The 24,921-nt window shown below is 44.4% G+C and overlaps 1 protein-coding gene across 1 annotated transcript in view; it reads left to right on the forward strand.

Moving 5' to 3' along the window:
* LOC123991032 (probable methyltransferase-like protein 24) overlaps positions 1-24,921 on the forward strand; it is a 100,951-nt gene that overhangs the window by 38,379 nt on the left and 37,651 nt on the right. The window contains exon 2 of the mRNA XM_046292163.1: positions 24,079-24,177. Within this exon, the coding sequence (XP_046148119.1) occupies positions 24,079-24,177 (99 nt within the window). The remainder of the gene's footprint in view (positions 1-24,078; positions 24,178-24,921) is intronic.

A 24,921-nucleotide genomic window follows, 5' to 3' on the forward strand; every position in this document is an offset into this window, starting at 1 on the left:
CGGCACATTTCATTCCCCTCGCTAAGCTTCCTTCCGCTAAGGAGACGGCACAAATCATCATTGAGAATGTGTTCAGAATTCATGGCCTCCCGTTAGACGCCGTTTCAGACAGAGGTCCGCAATTCACGTCACAGTTTTGGAGGGAGTTCTGTCGTTTGATTGGTGCTTCCGTCAGTCTCTCTTCTGGTTTTCATCCCCAGTCTAACGGTCAAGCAGAAAGGGCCAATCAGACGATTGGTCGCATATTACGCAGCCTTTCTTTTAGAAACCCTGCGTCTTGGGCAGAACAGCTCCCCTGGGCAGAATACGCTCACAACTCGCTTCCTTCGTCTGCTACCGGGCTATCTCCGTTTCAGAGTAGTCTGGGGTACCAGCCTCCTCTGTTCTCGTCCCAGCTCGCCGAGTCCAGCGTTCCCTCCGCTCAGGCGTTTGTCCAACGTTGTGAGCGCACCTGGAGGAGGGTGAGGTCTGCACTTTGCCGTTACAGGGCGCAGACTGTGAGAGCCGCCAATAAACGTAGGATTAAGAGTCCTAGGTATTGTCACGGCCAGAGAGTGTGGCTTTCCACTCGTAACCTTCCCCTTACGACAGCTTCTCGTAAGTTGACTCCGCGGTTCATTGGTCCGTTCCGTGTCTCCCAGGTCGTCAATCCTGTCGCTGTGCGACTGCTTCTTCCGCGACATCTTCGTCGCGTCCACCCTGTCTTCCATGTCTCCTGTGTCAAGCCCTTTCTTCGCGCCCCCGTTCGTCTTCCCTCCCCCCCCCGTCCTTGTCGAGGGCGCACCTATTTACAAGGTACGTAGGATCATGGACATGCGTTCTCGGGGACGTGGTCACCAGTACTTAGTGGATTGGGAGGGTTACGGTCCTGAGGAGAGGAGTTGGGTTCCATCTCGGGACGTGCTGGACCGTTCGCTGATTGATGATTTCCTCCGTTGCCGCCAGGATTCCTCTCGAGTGCGCCAGGAGGCGCTCGGTGAGTGGGGGGTACTGTCATGTTTTGTCATATATTGTCTTGTCCTTGTGCTTTCCCTTCTGTTCGTTTCCCCCTGCTGGTCTTATTAGGTTCGTTCCCTTTTTCTATCCCTCTCTCTCCCCCTCCCTCTCTCTCTTCTCTCTATCGTTCCGTTCCTGCTCCCAGCTGTTCCTCATTCTCCTAACTCACTCATTTACTCTTTTCACACCTGTCCCCTATTTTGCCCTCTGATTAGAGTCCCTATTTCTCCCCTTGTTTTCCGCTTCTGTCCTTGTCGGATCCTTGTATGATGTTTCGCTGTTCTGTGTCCTTGTCTCGCCCTGTCGTCTTTTGTCTCCTTCAGATGCTGCGTGTGAGCAGGTGTCTTAGTCTGCTACGGTCGGTGCCTTCCCGAAGCAACCTGCAGTCAATGGTTGAGTCTCCAGTCTGTCCTCGTTACTACGAGTGGATTTAAGTTTTTTCCTGTTTTGTTTTCTTCTTGATTTTTCCAGGATTATTACTTTTGTCATATACTGGAATAAAGACTCTGTTTTCGTTAAGTCGCTTTTGGGTCCTCATTCACCAGCATAACAGCCCCAGATCGAGGGAGATTATCAGTGGTCTTGTATGTCTTCCATTTCCTAATAATTGCTCCCACAGTTGATTTCTTCAAACCAAGCTGCTTAACTATTGCAGATTCAGTCTTTCCAGCCTGGTGCAGGTCTACAATTTTGTTTCCACCATAATTTGCAAATAAATTCATAAAAAATCCTACAATGTGATTTTCTGGATTTCTTTTCTCATTTTGTCTGTCATAGTTGAAGTGTACCTATGATGAAAATGACAGGCCTCTCTCATCTTTTTAAGTGGGAGAACTTGCACAATTGGTGGCTGACTAAATACTTTTTTGCCCCACTGTATCTCTAGCTTAAACTGGCAGTCTATGGACAAGCAATAAAGATAATGGTACCGGAGGGGATGGCTGCTGTTTACGGGCTCCTAACCAACTGTGCTATTTTGTACATAATGTTGCTGATACCATCTATAATGGCTGAAAAGAGCTTCTGGACAGCAGTACAGTGATTACTCACCTCTTTCTTTATTAATGAGTCCAACGCGAAGGATATACTACTTCCCCGAGACCAGGTCCAAATCCCTGTCATTTTCGTGAAGAAAAGACGAAAATATAAGGGGCGGAGATCGGGGTGCCTTGTGAGAATTTGTCGGCGAGTTGATAACCCGCCTCTACCATCCATTCTATTAGCCAACTTGGCCAATCACTGAAAAATAAGTCTTGAGGTATTGCTCGCCTGAGGTAGAGTACTGTAACGAATCGAGTAAGAAGGATCGGACCAATATGCAGCGTCGTAAGTGTTCATCATATTTTAATTGAAAAACTGAATACTACACAAAATAACAACGAATAGAAAACGAAACAGTTCTGCCAGGTGAACAGACACTAAACAGAAAATTAAACACCCACAACCAAAATGCGGAAAACTGGCTACCTAAGTATGATTCTCAATCAGAGACAACGAACGACACCTGCCTTTGATTGAGAACCATACTAGGCCAAACACAGGAATATATACATTAAAAAAACATAGAAAAAAGAACAAATCTAACACAAAGACATAAAAAAGGAACTAAGGTCAGAACGTGACAAGTACCTTATGATAAGCTGTAGACCACACGATCTACCAAGAGAGTTTTCATCTATATAATTTATAGCCGTCTATTTACCATCACAAATCGACGCTGGTACTAAGACTGCACTGAACGAGCTGTATAAGGCCATAAGCAAACAAGAAAATGCTCATCCGGAAGCGGCACTCCTATTGGACGGGGACTTTATTGCAGGAAAACTTCAATCCATTTGACTAATTTCTACCAGCATGTCACATGTGCAACCAGAGGGGAAAAAACACTCCAGACCGCCTTTACTCCACACACAGAGATGCATACGAAGCTCTCCCTCACCCTCCATTTGGTACATTTTTGCTCCTGATTCCTGCTTACAAGCAAAAACTAAAGCACGAGGTACCAGTAACTGTCAATACCGAAGTGGTCAGATCGCAAGATGCTACGCTAAAGGACTGTTTCGGTAGCACACACAGGAATATGTTCTGGTATTCATCCAATGACATTGAGGAGTACACCACCTCAGTCACCGGCTTCATCAATAAGTACATCAATGATGTCGTCCTCAATGTGACCCTGCATATATATCCCAACCAAAAAGCCAAAGATTACAGTCCATATCCGCACCTAGCTAAGGGCTAAAGCTGCCACTTTCAAGGAGCGGAACACTGATCCAGACGCTTTTAAGAAATCCTGAATATGCCCTCAGAAGAACCATCAAACAGGCAAAGCTTCAATACAGGACGAAGATTGAATTGAATCCTACTACACCGGCTCTGACGCTCGTCGGATGTGGCAGGGCTTGCAAACTGTTATGGACTACAAAGGGAAAACCAGCCGCCAGCTGCCCAGTGATGCAAGCCTACCAGACGAGCTAAATGCCTTTTATGCTCGCTTTGAGGCAAGCAACATTGAAGCATGCATGAGAACACCAGTGCATTTTGGGGTATTTCACTTTCTTCTGGTCCAGCTCGTTCTGAGCCCACAACAGCAGCTTGTGTAGCTTAGCCAGCTTGGGCGTTGACTCCCTGTTCTCGTAGTCCAACACAGCCTGGTTCACCTCACTCCACACCTTCTGTGCATGGGCGGTCCAACTCGCAAGTGTCTTCATTGACATTTTCAACCTCTCCCTGACCAAGTCTGTAATGTTTCAAGCAGACCACCATAGTCCCTGTGCCCAAGAAAGCAAGGGTAACCTTCCTAAATGACTACCGCCCCGTAGCACTCACGTTGGTAGCCATGAAGTGCTTTGAAAGGCTGGTCATGACTCACATCAACGCCATCATCCTGGAAACCCTAGACCCACTCCAATCCGCATACCGCCCCAACAGATCCACAGATGACGCAATCTGAATCGCACTCCACACTGCCCTTTCCCACCTGGACAAAAGGAACAACATGTGAGAATGCTGTTCATTGGCTGCAGCTCAGCATTTAACACCATAGTGACCAGAAAGCTCATCACTAAGCTAAGGACCTTGGGACTAAACACCTGAACTTCCTGACGGACCACCCCCAGGATGGTAAAGGTAGTAAACAATGTCCACACTGATCGTCAACACTGTGGCCCCTCAGGTGTATGTGCTTAGTCCCCTCCTGTACTCCCTGTTCACCCAAGATTGCATGGCCAGGCACGACTCCGACACCATCATTAAGTTTTCTGATGACACAACAGTGTCTGATCACCGACAGCAATGAGACAGCCTATAGGAAGGAGGTCAGAGACCTGGCAGTTTGGTACCAGGACAACGTCCTGTCTCTCCAAGTGAACAAAACAAAGAGGCTGATTGTGGAATACAGGAAAAGGAACGCCAAACAGACCCCCTTTAACATCGATGGGGCTGAAGTGGCGCGGGTCGAGAGTTTCAAGTTCCTTGGTGTCCACATCACCAGCACACTATCATGGTCCAAACACAACAAGGCAGTCGTGAAAAGGGTACGACAATACATTTTCCCCCTCAGGACACTGAAAAGATGGGCCCCCAGATTCTCAAAAAAACGTACCCTTGATGATCTTCATCAGAATGCACTCCCAGGAATCCCAGTTCCACATTAAATGTTTGATTTAGTTCGATAATGTCCATCATTTATGTCCAAAGTCATGAAGCGCGTTCCCTAGTTGCAGACTATTACTGTCCGTAGAAACATGTCAAACAATGTATGGACTCAATCTTTAGGATGATCTAAACAAAATCTTCTTCAGTTTGCTTTACACTTGACACTGGGAGAGGTTTTTAGCTGGACAATAACATACAACACAAGGCCAAATCTACACTGGAGTTGTTTACCAAGAAAACAGTGAATGTTCCTGAGTGGCCAAGTTAAAGTGTTGGACTTAAATCTGCTTGAGAATCTGTGGCAATACTTGAAATTGCAGTCTAGCCATGATCTCCAACATCTTGACAGTGCTTGAAGAATTAATAAAATAATAATGGGTTAATATTTCACAATCCAGGTGTGTAAACCTATTAGAGACCCAATAAGACTCACATGTAATATCTCTCATTTGTGGTAGGAGGTGTAGATCAAAGCGCAGCGTGGAAAGTGTTCATGGTTTTTTATTTTCAAAAAACACTCAAACAAAATAACCAAAGTGAAAACAAAAGCACAGTTCTGTCAGGTATAGACACTAAACAGAAAACAAGATCCCACAATCTAATGGTGGGAAAAAGGGCTGCCTAAGCATGATCCCCAATCAGAGACAACGATGGACAGCTTCCTCTGACTGGGGTCCACACTCAGCCAAAAACAAAGAAATAGAAAACATAGAATTTCCCACCCGAGTCACACCCTGACCTAACCAAACATAGAGAATAATAAGGATCTCTAAGGTCGTGACATCACAGCTGTAATCGCTGCCAAAGGTGTTCCTAACTCAGTGAGCTGAATACTTATGCAACGACTATATTTGAGTTATTTAATTTCTATTAATCCTTAACAAATGTTTTTTTTTATTCTTCCACTTTGACTTCACAGAGTATTTTGTGTAGATTGTTGACAAAAAAAGACAATTAAATCAATTTTAATCCTACTTTGTAACACGATAAAATATGAAGAAATCCAATACTTTTTCAAGGAAGTATAAAACACAGGAAATCTAGTTTTTCACTACACTGAGCCTTTAATCAGAACTGTAAAACATGGATTAAAAAGTTCAACTTAATTCATTGGCTTATTACTGTATATATTAGCCTTCCATTGTCGGATTATGAGCAGAACAATTCACCTCAATTCACTTAAATTTATGAACCCATATTGGTTTTTGATGATATCTATGGAATTCCATTTTCTCTGGGCTGGCGTGGGTGGGACTACAATAAGACCACCAATTTGATACATGCCTTATTAACCTTTACTCCCCAGACCTAAACTAAAGCCATGCTTCCAGGAGTCAATCCCCATCAAGGTTCTTCCTATTCTGGGTTTCTGAGGGCAAAATGGAGCTGGAGCTCCACACAGCCTAACAGCAGAACAGCATAGCTTGCCGTTACCACCCAAATGTGTGATGGAATAGCTACCGCAACGGTCATAATCATATTCGTAGCTATAACGACACTCTCTAAAAGGGTGATAAAGAAAAGAGGGTGAGGAGATCAGGAGGAATGGGGGAGACAGCAATAGAGATAGAGATGGATGATATCCCGCACTTAAAACAATAAAGACAGATAAATCAAAAAGTTTACCACTGTGAGTGAGATTGCCTGGAGCGCTACGCTAGGCTAGATGATGTTCTGTACAACAATAGGCTGGGGTTGTGTTTGTAATTATACATTTCCACAATGAGATTTCAACAGCAGCATGCACTCCAAACTCTCATTTAATCCAAATGTTTTGTCTAGAGACACCCGCTACGGTGAAGATTTAATAGGCAGCTAATAGGCTGTGGGAGATTCTACATCCACGCCGCAGGGTTATGATTGGCTATAACGGCCACCCAAGGACTTGTTTATCCTGGCTGTTCTGTTGAAGATGTGAGACTGTGTAACAGCAGGTCCCAGACCAGCAGAGCTGGAACATATCCAGCTGACAGACAGGATAAAGACTTGGAATCTCAGTACCTATGTTTCTGTCTATTTGCACAACTATTCAGAATGTAGCTTTTACTTATACTTTACATGAGACACAGGCCTTCTCATTCAGATCAGATCTACCCCACTGGGCACAGACGTCAGTTCAATGTCTAGTTTTGATTTATGTTTGATTGACTTGTCAACTAATGTGAACTAAAAGTGAAATCAACAAAAAATAAGTATCTCATTGGATTTAGGATCAAATATGGGTGAAAAAAATACACAAATTACTGAAAAGACAAATTAGCAAGAAGAGACAAATTACCAAAATTCCTTTAAAGTTTTTGTAAATCCAACTAGTTTTCCACGTTGATTCAACATCATCAAATTTACTTTTTGTTTTTGATATTTCATGGAAACAACAATGATTCAACCAGTTTGTGCCCAGACTTCACTATCTCCAAAATGTAAACTAAGGCATGTATTGACCTCTCCTTCTCTCTAATTCCCTTCATGTTTCTTAATTATTGTCCCCCCACTCTCCATCCCCTCACTGGTGGGGCCTGATGTATTGACACTGTTTGCTCCTATTTCTTCCACTCCTTCACCCCTGCCCCTCTCCACCCCTCCATCCCACTACCCCTCTAACCCTCTACTCCTCTACCACTCCACCATTTCCAGGGATTATTTATGATTGGCCCACCTGTCTTGCTGCTAAGTACTCACACCTCCACTGAAGGGCAGAGCACTGAAAAAGAAGAACCTTTTCTTCCACTCTCCACGACTTAAGATGTATATATCCTAAGCTAAAGTCAAACTTGAGCTAACAAGAATGTTGAAGTCTTACACAAGGTTACCCATCACGCAGGCATTGAACTACCTATCCCCTGACAAGGAACTGAGTGGTCAAATGTTTGTTCAGTTACAGTGTGAATAGAAATCTGTGAGTAGTATAGGATGACTGACTGAGAGCAAAGATGAAGGCCTGCCTCGGAGTGTGCCTAAGTATCTTGTCCTGGGGGTGTTGATGGCTTGTTGCTGCTCCACTGATCATTAGATCTAACAGTAATCCCATCAACTCACAGCAGGGAGCCCAGTCCATAGTCAGTCTCTCGCTCACACACACACAGACTAGAAAGCCTGCAGGCAGAAACAAGTTGAGAACTTCAAGCATGGGTAACATCACATTGACGCCAAGCTCTGATTCTGTGCTGCAAAGGTGTCTATTTCCTCTTTTTTTCACAGGAGCACCTTTTAAATTGGCCGTACGTATACACAAACGTAATTACTCTGGCTAATTTATCTGTGTTTATCAGGGGTATTCAGCTCCAGTCTTTCAGGGCTGCAGTCTCATCTATTCTGTCTGATTTAGACCATCCAGGGGTGGAGAAAACTCTAGCCAAGCAATTATATTTCCTCATCAAATAAGATCCAGGGAGAGAAAGAAACCAGAATACTGTACATTACTGCCCTGAAGGACTCAGGGTGAATACATTACAGTTTTTGTCCTCTAGGGTAATTCTGTTCTCAGAAAGGTAATTTGAACTGAAGGCAGGTTCTCATTCTCTTTAAGTACACACCTCCATCCGTGGCCAAATGACTCTCCCTCCCTCAAACATAATCTGCCCCTCCCTGCTCCCCAGTTAAATACCCAACCCAAACATTTGTGGAAATTCAGTACTGAGAGAGACTTGGTCATTTCTTCAAACAATTATCTTTATTAAATATTGATTAATTATTGCAATAATGAAACCATCAACTGAAAAATATATATATTTTATAGGACCTAAAAATCCTTAGTCAGACTGGTTTCATCTCCCATAAGTCACCTTGGCTAGCTACACAGGATGGTGTTTTATCCCCAACCTGGCTTAGTTTCCCAGATGCCATGAGTTTCCCAGATGTCATGATGAGACAATGTTCTAAACTCTTCCAGGCTCTCTTTAACTCGGGTCACACACACACCACATCTTGTCTATGGAATGCTGGCTTTTATCACCATTGTCAGCTCAACTGCAGGAAGCTAGAGTGGAAACCATCTCTTTACAGAAACACAGAATTAAACAGAACAGAAATCTATTTGTTAAGTATTATTTACTAACTATTAATATTAAAGAAATCAGGTAAATATGTAATTGATCTATCACATTCCCCCGTTTTGAGAATTCTCTCAACTTGAATGTAAAGTGACATGGTTTAAAAAGACACTACACAGATGAGCTAAATGAGGCATCAAATAACTTTTAACTTAAGCATAAAAACTTCCCTGCACTAGTATATTACCATTGTAAATTGTCATCCGTTGGTTCACTGAGTTTATACCTTAATATAAAATATCGTTCATAGGGAATTATATAAACATTAAAATATTGTTTAAGAAATTCTCAGTCATCTAAAATCACATTTTCCATCAGTACAAAATAAATAATGTTGATACTGAGTATACTCCCATTGGTCAGCATGGTAGAAATAACCATTCCCATCCCCATAGAACCCATCCCCATAGAACCATCTGTAGACACGAAAATTAGCATATCTTTGACAAATCCAGGTAGTGACTCCCTGTTCAAATCACATTTCTTCCATGACCATGACCCAGGACAAGTATACTGATCCCACTATATATAAGGCATTGCCTATGGACTCTGTGCCATTTGCATAAACCTGCTATAGTTACCGAGTATTATCTTTATCATCAAAAATTGCAATTTGGCAATGGATATAAATCAAATAGATTAGGATCAGTTTCACTCTCAGGATCAGAGTTCACCTCTCCATTCACCAAGGCATGCTGAGAATAGTCATTGGTCAACATTTTCAGCACACAACAACCTCTTTTCCTATGTCACAATCAGCATAACAACAATCAAAACAATCAATACCTAATACATGAATTGCTCCACTCATATAGTTTAACATACAAAAACTTACTCAAATCAATCAGTCAGTTTTAAAAATCATTCCGTTTCCAAATCATAGTTCAAAACTCAATTAATTTTGAATGACATTGCTCAGTGATTCACATTGGTCCTATCACTCAAAATAATTAAAACCTTCAACTTAACCCACATCACTGGCAGAATGTACATTTATATTAACATACAATATATTCACCTTACAATTAACCCAATTAACTCTCATCAGGGTTATAATTACAGATCAGTATCTCAATGCACTCTTAGCCTAAATTACTATAAATTTAGAAGTGTGTAAACCTCCTCGATCAGCATGATACCCCAAATGACAAGTCTAAATAATTTATGGGCAAAGTTGACCAACCTGCTCCCTTTCCCGGCACTCAATCTTCTGGCATTTCTTTATTTTTCTGCTTTAGATAGCTTCACAGTTCAGAGGTGTTAAATAATGTCCCAATTTCAATGTCTCACCTGAGCAACACCACAATTCCCATTGTCTTGTCCATTTGACAACCAGTATACCAGCAATATGTTTTGGAATGGATCTCTCTCCATGGTCACTTCACGTGGATTTTTTTGCACTCCTGAGAGAAAAGGCATGAGAGAAAATGTAGTCGATAGCTTCAACTGGAGGCTGTACTGGCTCGGACTCAGGTCTCTCGATGGAAGTGGTGCAGGGCAGGGCCGAGGTGAACGCAATTCTTCCGCCAGTTAGAGGGGGTTTTGAAGTCCAAACAGTTTGGTCAAATTATCCCTTTCATGCATCTAGATACCATCTCCACCATAACCTTGATAAAGGACAGATCAGAACAACAATTCAGTTCAGTGCATCTCTGATTCAGGAAATCCAGACAACATTGACTATTGTAAGGGTTTTCCTGTGGTGAAGTAGAGGCGGACCAAAACCCAGCATGGTTATATTGATTCATGTTTAATAAAAACAGATAAACATGAACACTACAAAACAATAAACTTGGAAAACCAAAACCAGCCCTATCTGGTGCAAAACACAGAGACAGGAACAATCACCCACAAAACCCAACACAAAACAGGCTACCTAAATATGGTTCCCAATCAGAGACAATGACTAACACCTGTCTCTGATTGAGAACCATATCAGGCCAAACATAGAAATAGACAAACCAGACACACAACATAGAATGCCCACCCAGCTCACGTCCTGACCAACACTAAAACAAGGAAAACACATATGAATGATGGTCAGAACGTGACAACTATATGACAAATTATTACTTTGGACCAATATTCTTAATACAAATTTCTAAAACAATGTCAAAAAGAATAACACCACATTCTGTTGAAAAAATGTTTCAAATTAGTTTACACTCCCCTTATCACACTATCAATCTCATGGCAGAGCTATAGGATCAGGAAATTAGACCGCTAATTCTTAACTATTAATATTAAATAAATCAGGTAAACATGTAATTTTTCTATCACACATTGCTCTGTTAATCTATGGTTGTGCCAGGGCCTGATCCAGACTGATGTATTGGCCATGGCATGTGGCTTTCTTAGGCTGAGGGAGGCGGCTCAGAGGCACAAGGGTCTATATGGTATTTCAAGTATGTGGAAAAGAAGAAAACATAGATGCGAGTCCGGCAGTTCTGGGGTCAAGGCATCACTGTTTGACAGAAGTGAGAGAGGCTGCAATCTGTTAGCTACCCTTAACCCCCATCGCTCTCTCCTTCTCTCTCTTCTCTCTCTCTTTCTCCATCTACTCTCCTGCTCTCTTCCCTTCCCTCCATCTCTCCCTCCAGTTCTTACTAATTGCCCAATTATGTTTTGTGTTTCTTTTCTCCCCTTCCAAGCTCTGCTTGATGAAACACTGCCACACAGTCAGGGACAGAGGATGCCGCAAGCAGAAACAAATAAAATAAAAAAAAACGGAAATATAACATAGAAATTAAATCTGGTGGTGAAGGAACGACGACCACACTAATCACAACCGCTGGCCCGCGAGGCACTTACTATGATCACATATAATTTCAAGCTGAGAAAGAAAAAAGGGGGCAGGTGGAGGATGGAAAGAAAGGGGGAGATGAGGGGTGAAGGTGTGTATGTATGTCTGTGTGTGAGTATGTGTGCGTACGTGCCTGTATGTACTGTATGTGTACAAGCTTACATGTGTGTGTGTGTACAGTAGTAGGCTTGATTACCAACGATTACGAGACAGACTACAGGGAGGAGGTGAGAGCTCTGTGAGTCGTGGTGCCAGGAAAACAACCGCTCTCTCAATGTCAACAAAGCAAAGGAGATGATCGTGGACTTCAGGAAACAGCAGAGGGTGCATCCCCTATCTACACTGAAGGGATCGCAGTGAAGGTGGAAAGCTTCAAGTTCCTTGACGTACACATCACTTACAAACTGAAATGGACCACCCACCCAGACAGTGTGGTGAAGAAGGCACAACAGAACCATTTGGCTTGTCACCTATCTGGGGCCATAGGGCCACAGGAGGGGTAAAACAAGAGAAACCGAAAGCGAGAGAGGGAGAGAGGGAAACAGAAAGAGTGAGAAAGTGAGACAGCGCAAGAGAGACCAAGTGAGAGAAGAAAGGCGGGAAAGTAGTCCAGAGTCAGGCAGTGTTCAAAACTGGGAAGACTAGCAAAAGAGAATAGAAAGAGAGACAGGAAACACAATAAAATACACTGGGAAAAATAAGTGACACCTGGAGGGGGTGGAGACAATCACAGGGACATGTGAAACAGATCAGGGTGTGACAGTACCCGTGAGACACAGGCTTAATTCTGGACACATGGAAAGTAGGGTGGATACGGAGGGTACAGGGTAACACAAGATGGACAGCAGTGGAACTAAGGACTCCAGAGATGGGAAAAGGACCAACTAAACGGGGAGAGAGTTTGCGGGACTCTACCCACAGGGGCAGGTCCCGAGTGGAAACCAATACCTCTGCCCAATGCAGTAATGGGGAGCTGGATTCCGGCGATGGTCCACTTGTCGACGATACCTGGAGTTGGTCTTGAGAAGTACTGCCCGAGCTCTTCTCCAGGTAGTTGACAGCGGTGGACAAACATCTGGTCAGAGGGAATGCTGACCTCTTCCTATTGTTCCGGGAAGAGTGGAAGTTGATACCCCAAAGAACACTCAATTGGAGAGAGTCCCGTGGCCGAACAAGGAAGGGTGTTCCGGGCATACTCCACCCAGACCAGTTGTCGTCTCCAGGTAGTGGGATTGGTTGAGACCAGGCATCTCAGGGTGGTTTCCAGGTCTTGGTTTGCTTGATTCGACTGACCATTGGTTTGGGGATGGAATCCAGAGGACAGGCTGGCCGACGATCCAATAAGGGTGCAGAATGCCTTCCAAAACTGAGACAAGAACTGATGACCACGATCAGAGACCATGTCTACTGCGAGTCTATTGATCCGGAAGACACGCTGCACTATAAGCTGGGATGTCTCCTTGGCAGAAGGTAGTTTGGAGAGAAGGATGAAATGGGCGGCCTTGGAGAACCGATCGACTACCATCAGAATGACAGTGTTGCCATCAGACGAAGGGAGCCCAGTGACAAAGTCCAGAGATATATGAGGCCAGGGACGATGAGGAACCGGTAGTGCCTGAAGGATGCCAGAAGGAGCTTGCCGTGGAGTCTTGTTCTGAGCACACACTGTGCATGTGGTGACGAAGGAGGAAGGCTAGTGTACGACAGGACCCTGGGTGACAGGACAGCCTGGAGGAATGAGCCCATTCCAGGACCCAGGACCGGACTGGGTTAGGGACAAACAGCCGGTTAGGCTGGACCCCTTCAGGTCCAGGCTGGGAGCATTGTGCTTCGCGAATCAGGTTCTCAATACCCCAATCCACAGTGGCAGCAAAGCATGAGGTAGGGAGAATGGTTTCGGAGGTCGAAGGTGTGGCAGAGGAACTGTATAGGCGGGAGAGAGCATCAGGCTTCACATTTTTTGACCCTGGGCAGTAGGAAATAGTGAAGTTTAATCTGGTAAACAAGCGGGTCCACCGGGCCTGCCTGGAGTTGAGGCGCTTGGCTGTACGGAGATATTCCAAGTTTTTATGGTCGGACCAGACCAAGAATGGCTGTTCTGCTCCTTCCAGCCAGTGCCTCCACTATTCCAATGCCATCCTGACCGCCAGGTGTTCTCGGTTGCCTACATTGTAGTTCCTCTCTGCAGGATTGAGACAATGGGACAGGAAGATAGCTGTAGCACACGCTCCAGCAAGTATATCTCTCTAGTCACCCCCAAAACCAATTATATCTTTGGCCGCCTCTCCTTCCAGTTCTCTGCTGCCAATGACTGGAACGAACTACAAAAATCTCTGAAATTGGAAACACTTATCTCCTTCACTAGCTTTAAGCACCAACTGTCAGAGCAGCTCACAGATTACTGCACCTGTACATAGCCCACCTATAATTTAGCCCAAACAACTACCTCTTTCCCAACTGTATTTAATTTATTTCTTTATTTTCCTTTGCACCCCATTATTTTTATTTCTACTTTGCACATTCTTCCATTGCAAAACTACCATTCCAGTGTTTTACTTGCTATATTGTATTTACTTTGCCACCATGGCCTTTTTTGCCTTTACCTCCCTTTTCACCCCATTTGCTCACATTGTATATAGACTTGTTTATACTGTATTATTGACTGTATGTTTGTTTTACTCCATGTGTAACTCTGTGTCATTGTATCTGTCGAACTGCTTTGCTTTATCTTGGCCAGGTCGCAATTGTAAATGAGAACTTGTTCTCAACTTGCCTACCTGGTTAAATAAAGGTGAAATAAAAAAGGATACAGGGATGAAGCTTTTGGTCCTTGGCAGATCGCTGGGCCAGGATGGCCCCCACTCCAACATCTGAAGCATCAACTTCCACCAAAACTTGACGTGAGGGGTCCGGATGAATGAGGATGGGTGCTGTTGTGAACCGATGCTTCAGGTCCACAAAAGCTTTGTCGACGGCTAGAGACCATTTGAACGGTACCTTGGGAGCGGTGAGTGCCGAGAGGGGGGCCGAATGAAACGGCGGTAGAAGTTAGCAAAATCAAGAAACCGTTGCAACTGCACCCTGGACATTGGTTGAGGCCAATCCACCACTGCTTTCACCTTTCCAGGATCCATCTGAACATTGCCCTCAGCAATGACATATCCCAGAAAGGTGATAGTAGAGGGGTAGAAATCACACTTCTCGGCTTTCACAAACAATTGGTTCTCCAGGAGGAGCTGAAGGACCTGTCTGACATGAAGTACATGTTCTTGGGCAGATCGGGGAAAAAACTGGATGTCGTCAAGGTAAACAAACACAAAATGGTTTAGCATGTCCCGGAGCACATCGTTTACCAAAACCTGGAAAACAGCGGGGATGTTGGTGAATCCAAATGGCATGACATGGTACTCATAATGTCCACTGGCTGTGTCAAAGGCTGTCTTCCACTCATCCCCCTCACGTATCCAAACCAGGTGGTAGGCATTCCGAAGGTCCAACTTGGAAAACATGATGGCTCCCTGGAAAGGTTCAAACTCCGAGGAGAGGAAAGGTAGGGTGTAACGATTTTTAACAGTAATGTCGTTAAGTACCAGGTAGTCATTGCATGGACGCTGGGTCTTGTCCTTCTTCTCCACAAAGAAAAACCCGGCTCCGGCAGGAGATGCAGACGGACGGACGGCCCCAGTGGCCAGAGACTCCTCTATGTACTCAGAGAATACAACCGACCCCGAGGTGGTGTAGTGAGTAGGAGAAGATCAATGACACAATCATAAGAATAATAAGGACGGTGCGCGGGAAGGGAAGTAGCACGTGTCTTACTGAACACTTCCATGAGGTCATGGTATTCAGTGGGAATAGCAGAGATATCCACAGTCTTGCTAACATCCTGAGGAAGACTACTTGGGGAAGGCTGTGCTGCTTGAAGGCAGTGGGAATGACAAATGGGCTCCAAACCAGGATGGAGCTTGTGGTCCAGTCAATCACAGGATTGTGCTTTTGGAGCCAGGAAAATCACAAAACAACCGGAACATGGGGAGATGCAATGAGGAAGAACTGTATGGTCTCACTGTGGTTACCATAAACCCCTAATTGAGTACTATGGGTGACTTCCCCTATAGAGCGGCCACCCAGGGAATACCAACCCCCGAAGCAATAGTGGCATCCATAAAACTTTCATCACCCCCAGAGTCAATGAGCACTCGGAGAGACTTAGATTGGTCACTCCACAGCACAAACACAAAAAAAGAGTGTGCGGGTGATGGGAATTATGGAACTCCCAGTCTGACTCACCATAGTACTGGTACCCACTAGAGACAAGGGTTTCCTAATAGGGTAGGTAGCTATAAAATGCCCTGCCCCTCCACAGTACAGACAACTGTTACTATTCATCCTCCAAGAGCGTTCCCCAACAGATAACCTAGCTCTTCCCAACTGCATAGGCAGTAGATTCCCGAGAGGGCTCGGGTGGCTTCGAATCTTCTCGGAAAAGCTGCCTTCGGAAACTTCCGGATTCCTTCAAAGGTAAACGAGCCATAGCGGGTACACGAGTGTGCCCGAGACCAGACCTCCTCTCACTCCCGCGTTCCCTTAGGCGTCCATCAATTTTAATGGTTAGGGTGATAAAGGGAGTCGAGGTCCACCGGCAGTTCCCGAGCAGCTAGCTCAAACTTTACCTCCTCAGATACTCCGTGCAGAAAAGTATCGAATAGAGACTCCGGATTCCAGGCACTCTCGGGAGCCAACGTGCGAAAATCCACCATGTAGTCTGCCACACTACGGGAGTTTTGTCGTAAGTCAAGCAATTTACTGACCGCTTTTCTCCCGGATACCGAACACTCAAATACCTTTCTCACCTCTGCCATAACTTTCTCCAGATGACCACAAACGGTTGTTGTTCCATAGTAGACTTAAATCAGTCCAATAGGTACCGAAGGGCAGGCAGATTCAAGGTCATGGCAGGCAGGATGATCAGGCAAGTAGTCCAGAGTCAGGCAGTGGTCAAAACCGGGAAGACTAGCAAAAGAGAATAGAAAAGGAATACGGGGAAAAACAGACTGGTTGACTTGACAAAACATACAAGGCACAGAGAGACAGGGATAAATTCACTGGGGAAAATAAGTAACACCTGGACAGGGTGGAGACAATCACAGGGACAGGTGAAACAGAGCAGGGCGTGACAGTGTTAAAGTTACTCTACAGGTAGTGTCACATTTTCAGAGGTAATTTCACTCAAAATGGTGTTAAAATTCCACTAAATTTAGTTGAATTTACACTGCAGACTGCATAATTTTATACTCCGACACTAGAGCTCATTTTTATTTTTATTTCACCTTTATCTAATCCGGAAGGCAAGTTGAGAACAAGTTCTCATTTACAATTGCGACCTGGTCAAGATAAAGCAAAGCAGTTCGACACATACAACAACACAGAGTTTCACATGGAGTAAAACAAACATACAGTCCATAATACAGTATAAACAAGTCTATATACAATGTGAGCAAATGAGGTGAGATAAGGGAGGTAAAAGCAAAAACAAGGCCAAGGTGGCAAAGTAAATACAATATATTTTAGATACAATATATAAGTAAAACACTGGAATGGTAGATTATCAGTGGAAAAATGTGCAAGGTAGAGATAGAAATAATGGGATGCAATGGAGCAAAATAAATAAATAAATATAGTAGGGGGAGAGGTAGTTGTTTGGGCTAAATTATAGATGGGCTATGTACAGGTGCAGTAATCTGTGAGCTGCTCTGACAGCTGTTCCTTAAAGCTAGTGAGGGAGATAAGTGTTTCCAGTTTCAGAGATTTTTGTAGTTCGTTCCAGTCATTGGCAGCAGAAAACTGGAAGGAGAGGCGGCCAAAGGAAGAATTGGTTTTGGGGGTGACTAGAGAGATATACCTGCTGGAGCACGTGCTACAGGTGGGTGCTGCTATGGTGACCAGCGAGCTGAGATAAGGAGGGACTTTACTAGCAGGGTCTTGTAGATGACCTGGAGCCAGTGGGTTTGGCGACGAGTATGAAGCAAGGGCCAGCCAACGAGAGCGTACAGGTCGCAGTGGTGGGTAGTATATGGGGCTTTGGTGACCAAACGGATGGCACTGTGATAGACTGCATCCAATTTATTGAGTAGGGTATTGGAGGCAATTCTGTAAATGACATCGCCGAAGTCGAGGATCGGTAGGATGGTCAGTTTTACAAGGGTATGTTAGGCAGCATGAGTGAAGGATGCTTTGTTGCAAAACGGGAAGCGAATTCTAGATTTAACTTTGGATTGGAGATGTTTGATGTGAGTCTGGAAGGAGAGTTTACAGTCTAACCAGACACCTAGGTATTTGTAGTTGTCCACATATTCTAAGTCAGAACCGCCCAGAGTAGTGATGTCTGACGGGCGGGCAGGTGCAGGCAGCGATCAGTTGAAGAGGATACATTTAGTTTTACTTGTATTTAAGAGCAATTGGAGGCCACTGGCATTGAAGCTCGTCTGGAGGGTTGTTAACACAGTGTCCAAAGAAGGGCCATAAGTATACAGAATGGTGTCGTCTGCGTAGAAGTGGATCGCTCACCAGCAGCAAGAGTGACATCATTGATGTATACAGAGAAGAGAGTCGGTCCAAGAATTAAACCCTGTGGCACCCCCATAGAGACTGCCAGAGGCCCGGACAACAGGCCCTCCGATTTGACACACTGAACTCTATCAGAGAAGTAGTTGGTGAACCAGGCGAGGCAATAATTTCTGAAACCAAGGCGATCGAGTCTGCCGATGAGGATGTGGTGATTGACCAGCTCTGAAACCAGATTGCATAGTGGAGAAGGTATGGTGGGATTCTAAATGGTCGGTAATCTGTTTGTTGACTTGGCTTTCGAAGACCTTAGAAAGGCAGGGTAGGATAGATATAGGTCTGTAGCAGTTTGGGTCAAGAGTGCCTCCCCCCTTTGAAGAGGGGGATGACCGCAGCTGCTTTCCAATCTTTGGGAATCTCAGACGACACAAAAGAGAGGTTGACCAGTCTAGTAATAGGGGTTGCAACAATTTTTTTGAAGGAAAGGGTCCAGATTGTCTAGGCCAACTGATTTAACTCCTCATAATGTTGAAACTACTCATCCTGGGTTCAAATAAGTCAACACTGTTATATTTACACATCATTTTCAACTGTACTTTTGATCCAAGGCTCTGGTTAACAATTCTCTGCAAATTTGCCAGTGTGACCTAGTATGGATTTTTCAGTGGAACATTTCTACTGTCGATTCAGAATTGTTTAAATAGTTTTTTGGGGGGTAGATGAGATTGATTCAGGAGTTAAAATAACTCTGTAATAGTACAATTAACAATCGGTGGTGTAAAATAATCCCAGTGTTGGTGTTAATAACCAGTGTTGAGAGTGTGACTGTGTCAGTTTTACTCTGTGGAGAGTAAAACATTCCCATCATTATCAGATTTTCCACCATACTCTACTGCAGGTAGACATTTTTGGATTGATTTTAATATGTGCTTTATAGTATATGCTATTTAGCAGACACGTTTATCCAAAGCTACTTACAGTCATGCGCTACAGCCCAAAGCTACTTACAGCCATCCCCTACAGTCCTAACCCTACATACTGTACATTTTAAGTATGAGTGGTCCAGAGATTCAAACCCACTATCCTGGCTTACAACTGAACTACGCAGGACGATTTTTGCATGTACATTGATTGATTGATCTTATGCATGATAATGGTACTGGAGGGGATGGCTGCCGTTTTACGTGCTCCTAACTAACTGTGCTATTTTGTTAGTTTTTTTGTGTTGTTTGTAAACTTTTTTGTACATACTGTTGCTGCTTCCGTCTCTTGTGACCGAAAATAACTTCTAGACATCAGAACATCAATTACTCATCTCGACGTGGACAAAGATTTTTTCTTTACGAGTCCGACGCAAAGGACATACTGCTTTCTCAGGAACGTCATTTGCGTGAAGAAAAGACGGAGAAAAAGGCGGCGGAGGTTGGGATACCTTCTGAGAATTCGTAGGCGATTGGCCAACGAGCAATCATTGGAAAACAAAATGGATGATCAAGATTATCCTACCAACGGGACATTAAAAACTGTAATATCTTATGTTTCATAGAGTCGTGGTTGAACGACGACACGGATAATATAGAGTTGGCGGGATTTTCCATACTTCGGCAGGACAGAGAAGAAACGTCTGGTAAGACGAGGGGCGGTGCAGGATGTCTAACATTAAAAAAGTCTCGAGGTATTGCTCGCCTGAGTTAGAATACCTTACGATAAGCTGTAGACCACACTATCTACCAACATCATCTATATTATTTGTAGCCATCTATTTACCACCACAAACCGATGTTGGCACTAAGACTGCACTCAAACAGCTGTATAAGGCCGTAAGCAAACATGAAAATGCTCATCCAGAAGCGGCGTTCCTAGTGACCGGGGAATTTAATGTAGGCAAACTTAAATCTATTTTACCTAATTTCTACCAGCCTGTCACATGTGCAACCAGAGAGGGAAAAAACTCGAGACCATCTTACCTCTACACACAGAGAAGCGTACAACGCTCTCCCTCACCCTCCATTTGGCAAATCTGACCATAATTATATCCTCCTGATTCCTGCTTACAAGCAAAAACGAAAGCAGGAAGTACCAGTGACACTCTCAATACGGAAGTGGTCAGATGCTACGTTACATGACTTTTTCCTAGCATAGACGAGAATATGTTCTGAGATTCATCCAATGGCATTGAGGAGTATACCACCTCAGTCATCGGCTTCATCAGTAAGTGCATTGACAATGTCGTCCCAACAGTGACCACACATACATATCCCAACCAGAAGCCATGGATTACAGGCAACATCCGCATCAAACTAAAGGCTGAGCTGCCGCATTCAAGGAGCGGAACACTAATCCGGACGCTTATAAGAAATTCTGCAAAGCCCTCAGACAAACCATCAAACAGGCAAAGCGTCAATACAGGATTAAGATTGAATCCTACCATACCAGCTCTGACGCTCGTCGGATGTGGCAGGGCTTGAAAACTATTACGGACTACAAAGGGAAACCCAGCCGCCAGCTGCCCAGTGACGCAAGCCTACCAGATGAGCTAAATGCCTTTTATGCTTGCTTCGAGGCAAGCAACACTGAAGCATGCATGATAGCACCAGCTGTTCCGGATGACTGTGTGATAACGCTCTTGGTAGCCGATGTGAGCAAGACCTTTTAAACAGGTTCACAAAGCCGCGGGGCCAAAGCCGTGTGGCCAGACGGATTACCAGGACGTGTACTCAAAGCACTGACATTTTCATCCTCTTGCTGACCAAGTCTGTAATACCTTCATTTTTCAAGCAGACCACCAAGGAAGCGAAGGTAACCTGCCTAAATGATTACCGCCCGTGGAACTCAAGTAGGTAGCCATGAAGTGCTTTGAAAGGCTGGTCATGGCTCACATCAACACCATCATCCCGGATACCCTAGACCCACTCAAATTCGCATACCACCCAATATATCCACAGATGACGCAATCTCTATCGCACTCCACACCGCCCTTTCCCAATTGGACAAAGGGAACAACATGTGAGAATGCTGTTCATTGGCTACAGCTCAGCGTTCAACACCATAGTGCCCAGAAAGCGCATCACTAAGCTAAGGACGCTGGGACTAAACACCTCCCTCTGCAACTGAATCCTGGACTTCCTGATGGGCCATCCCCAGATGGTAAGGGTAGGCAACAACATGTCTGCCCCACTGATCCTCAACACTGGGGCCCCTGGGGTGTGTGCTTAGTCCCCTCCTGTACTCCCTGTTCACCCACGACTGCGTGGCCAAACACAACTCCAGCACCGCCATTAAGTTTGCTGTCGTCACAACAGTGGTTTGCCTGATCAAAGACAAAGTTGAGACAGCCTGGCAGTGTGGTGCCAGGCCAACAACCTCTCCCTCAGTGTAAGCAAGACAAAGGAGCTGATTGTGAACTACAGAAAAAGGAGAGCTGAACCAGCCCCTATTAACATCAACAGGGCTCTAGTGGTGCGGGTTGAGAGTTTCAAGTTCCTTGGTGTCCACTTCACCAACAAACTATCATGGTCCAAACACACCAACACCTTTTCACCCTCAGGAGACTTAAAAGATTTGGTCCCCAGATACTCAAAACGTTCTACAACTGCACCATCGAGATCATCCTGACTGGTTGCATCACCGCCTGGTCGGGCAACTGCTCGGCATCTGACCGTAAGGTGCTACAGAGGGTAGTGCGTACGGCCGAGTACATCACTGAGGCCATCCAGGACCTACTGTACATTGATACCCCACACCTCCATTTGTTTTTTACACTGCTGCTACTCACTGTTTATTATCTATGCATAGTCACTTCACCCCTACCAATGTACAAATTACCTTGACTAACCTGTCCCCCGCACATTGACTCTGTATCGGTACCCCCTGTATATTGTCTCGTTATTGTTATTGTAACTTTTTTGACCCAGAAAAGTTTGGTGACCACTGTTCTAGAGTTTTCCCTGTTAACACTATCAATGTTTCCCTTTACTGTACTTTGTATTTATTAGGGATCCCCATTAGCTGCTGCTAAGGCAGCTTCTCTAAATGGGGTCCAAACACATTAAAGCACTTACATTACATTAAGTGGCAAGAAAAAGGATGTGAACCCATTGGAAATACCTGGATTTCTGCATAAATTGGTCATCAAATTTGATCTGATCTTCAATCTGAAGCTGGAAGCTTAGATCCTCCAAAACACAATCCAACAAAGCTGCACTGCTTCTGGACACAATGCCCACTTAACCCAGAAGCCAACCGCACCAATGTGTCAGAGGATACACTGTAGACCTGACGACCATGTCAGTGTGCACTGCACCCAGCCCACCACAGGAGTCACTAGTGCACAATGGAACAAGGACATCCCTGCTGGCCAAACCCTCGCCTAACCCAGACGACTCTGGGCCAATTGTGTGCCACCCCATGGGTCTCCCGGTTGCGCCCGGCTGCAAAAGAGCCTGGATTCAAACCAGGATCTCTAGTGGCACAGCTAGCACTACGACTTTAAGTTAGCTGTAGTTGGCTAGCTAGCAAGCAAGTGATGAGAATATTGCCAGCCAGTATGGCAATGGAACATTTAGAACGAACGACTGGGTCACGTGGATAGATACAGAACAAAAAGACTGAACGATTGTGTCGTGTCTCTGGCAACCGAACCGATAGAACGAACAACCAGTCGGCTTGGGTAGCAACCCTAGATTTGTGTCGGGACTATATCTTGTGGAAGGATGAAATAGTATGAATACATTCATCAAAATAAAAACATTTATGAAAATATGTCAATCATTATTTTAATATATTGGTAACCCATTGTACAAAAGTGATAATGCCCTCGAAGCCGATTTGCACAACCGTGCCAATATATCCTCCAAACAAAGGCATTTCGGGCATTATCACATAGACGTGGAACACCACACATTGGCTGCTACTGTAGGAGGAATGATAGAACAGCTTTTTCCATATTCAAAATGTTATGGGATGCATTTTCTCCATTGTTTTTTATAGTAGCCCACTCTGGTAGGCCTACATTATATTCAAATAGCCACAATTAAACTGTAATTTAAAGCGGGTACAGCGTCTGTGTTTACAGTAAACGTGTGCTGGAAATTTCACAGAACGTTCAGGTTTGAGCTCAGCAGACCTGAAATGTATTCAATGCTGAAATAAATTTGAGGTAACATTGCTTATTTATAGTTAATGTATTGTTCTAAAGAGTTACGTTTTAATGATAACATTCACCAGTAGGAACTCACATAGTCCACAGGACTGAAAATGAACTAATTAAACATCTCTCTCTCTCTCTGCTGTAATCACAAACAGACTCATTCCTGTGATGATGAATGAGGTCACTGAGCCTAGGCCTGTAAAGCAGCCAGGAACAACAGGAATGTCACACAGAAACCCTCCTGTAGAGGGGTATGTACTGGGACAGAAACAGAAACACGTTTTCAGTCTCACAGTTGGGTGGATACTGTAGCAGGACACAAGGTTTGGCATTAATGTCACTTTAATGGATGACAGAGGGCGGATTTGATTATGCTGAGCAGTGGAGCACCGGTCTGTGGCCCGTAACGTGAATGGGCAAAAGCCGTGAGAGAGGAGCAGCCGTCTCAAATCAGTAATCTGTGCCGCTTGGTCATGTTGTCAACAAAGCAGCATGGTAATTTTTAGAAAACCATACAAAATCTCTTTTCCATTAAATATATGTTTGAATTTTCTAACTTGTTAGAGGCATTACAACATTTATTTTGTATGTGAAAACACAGAATCATACTCATTACTACTTGTGGTTAATTATGTCACATTTGTTCTGAGCCGACTTCACCGGGGGCTTTGAACGGGGACCTGGCTCATGTCTGGGAGGCAGCACGGTTTCGAAACTAAAGCAATCATCTTTAACCTAGTGCAAAACACGCCTACCCAGGAGCCAGGGCCAGATTAATCTAATCCCCTCAGTCATTTTTAGGATTCCACACTGATAGTAACACTGATGCTGATTGGCTGTCTCCCTGTTGCTTTTTCCAGTCTCCCAGGTGGCATATAGAGCTCGAGCCGTGGGCCAGTGACAACCACTCCCTGGAGGAGGAAGCTAGGAGGTTCCTTCACTACATCACTACACCACAGGTGGGTCACACTCATTTAATGGTTGTATCCAAATTGGCACCCTATTCCCTATATCTAGGTGGCAAAGGTCCGGATGGATATTGTCATTTATCAGCGTAGTAACAAACCCTCACCTCACGACCCATGCGAGTCTGGTAGAAAATGAACAGTCAATCATGTGTTCAATGAAATTTGATGATATTTAGAGGAAATCAGATCAAAGTATGATGACCAAAGTATGAACATGTACTGTTGCTTCTACAATTATAAAGTTTGATCATAAAGTTACTGGTCACCTCCCCCCTGTCAAACACTTTGATTCAGGCAGCTGGATTTTGCAGCTATGTTTTTCAGGGAAGTCAGGAACCAATATACACAGTCAGTTAGGAAAGCTAAGGCTAGCTTTTTCAAACAGAAATTTGCATCCTGTAGCACTAATTCCAAACAGCTTTGGAACACTGTAAAGTCCATGGAGTATAAGAGCACATCATCTCAGCTGTCCACTGCTCTGAGGCTAGGAAACACTGTCACCACCGATAAATCGACGATAATCGACAAATGCAATTAGCATTTTTCTACGGCTGGCCATGCTTTCCACCTGGCTACCCTTACCCCGACCAACAGCTCTGTACCCCCCGCAGTAACTTTCCCAAGTCCCCCCCCCGCTTCTCCTTCACCCAAATCCAGACAGTTTATGTTCTGCAAGAGCTGCAAAATCTGGATCCCTTACAAATCAGCTGGGCGAAACAATCTGGATCTTCTCTT

This window comes from Oncorhynchus gorbuscha, linkage group LG12 (assembly GCF_021184085.1).
Source record: "Oncorhynchus gorbuscha isolate QuinsamMale2020 ecotype Even-year linkage group LG12, OgorEven_v1.0, whole genome shotgun sequence".
Taxonomy (NCBI): domain Eukaryota; kingdom Metazoa; phylum Chordata; class Actinopteri; order Salmoniformes; family Salmonidae; genus Oncorhynchus; species Oncorhynchus gorbuscha.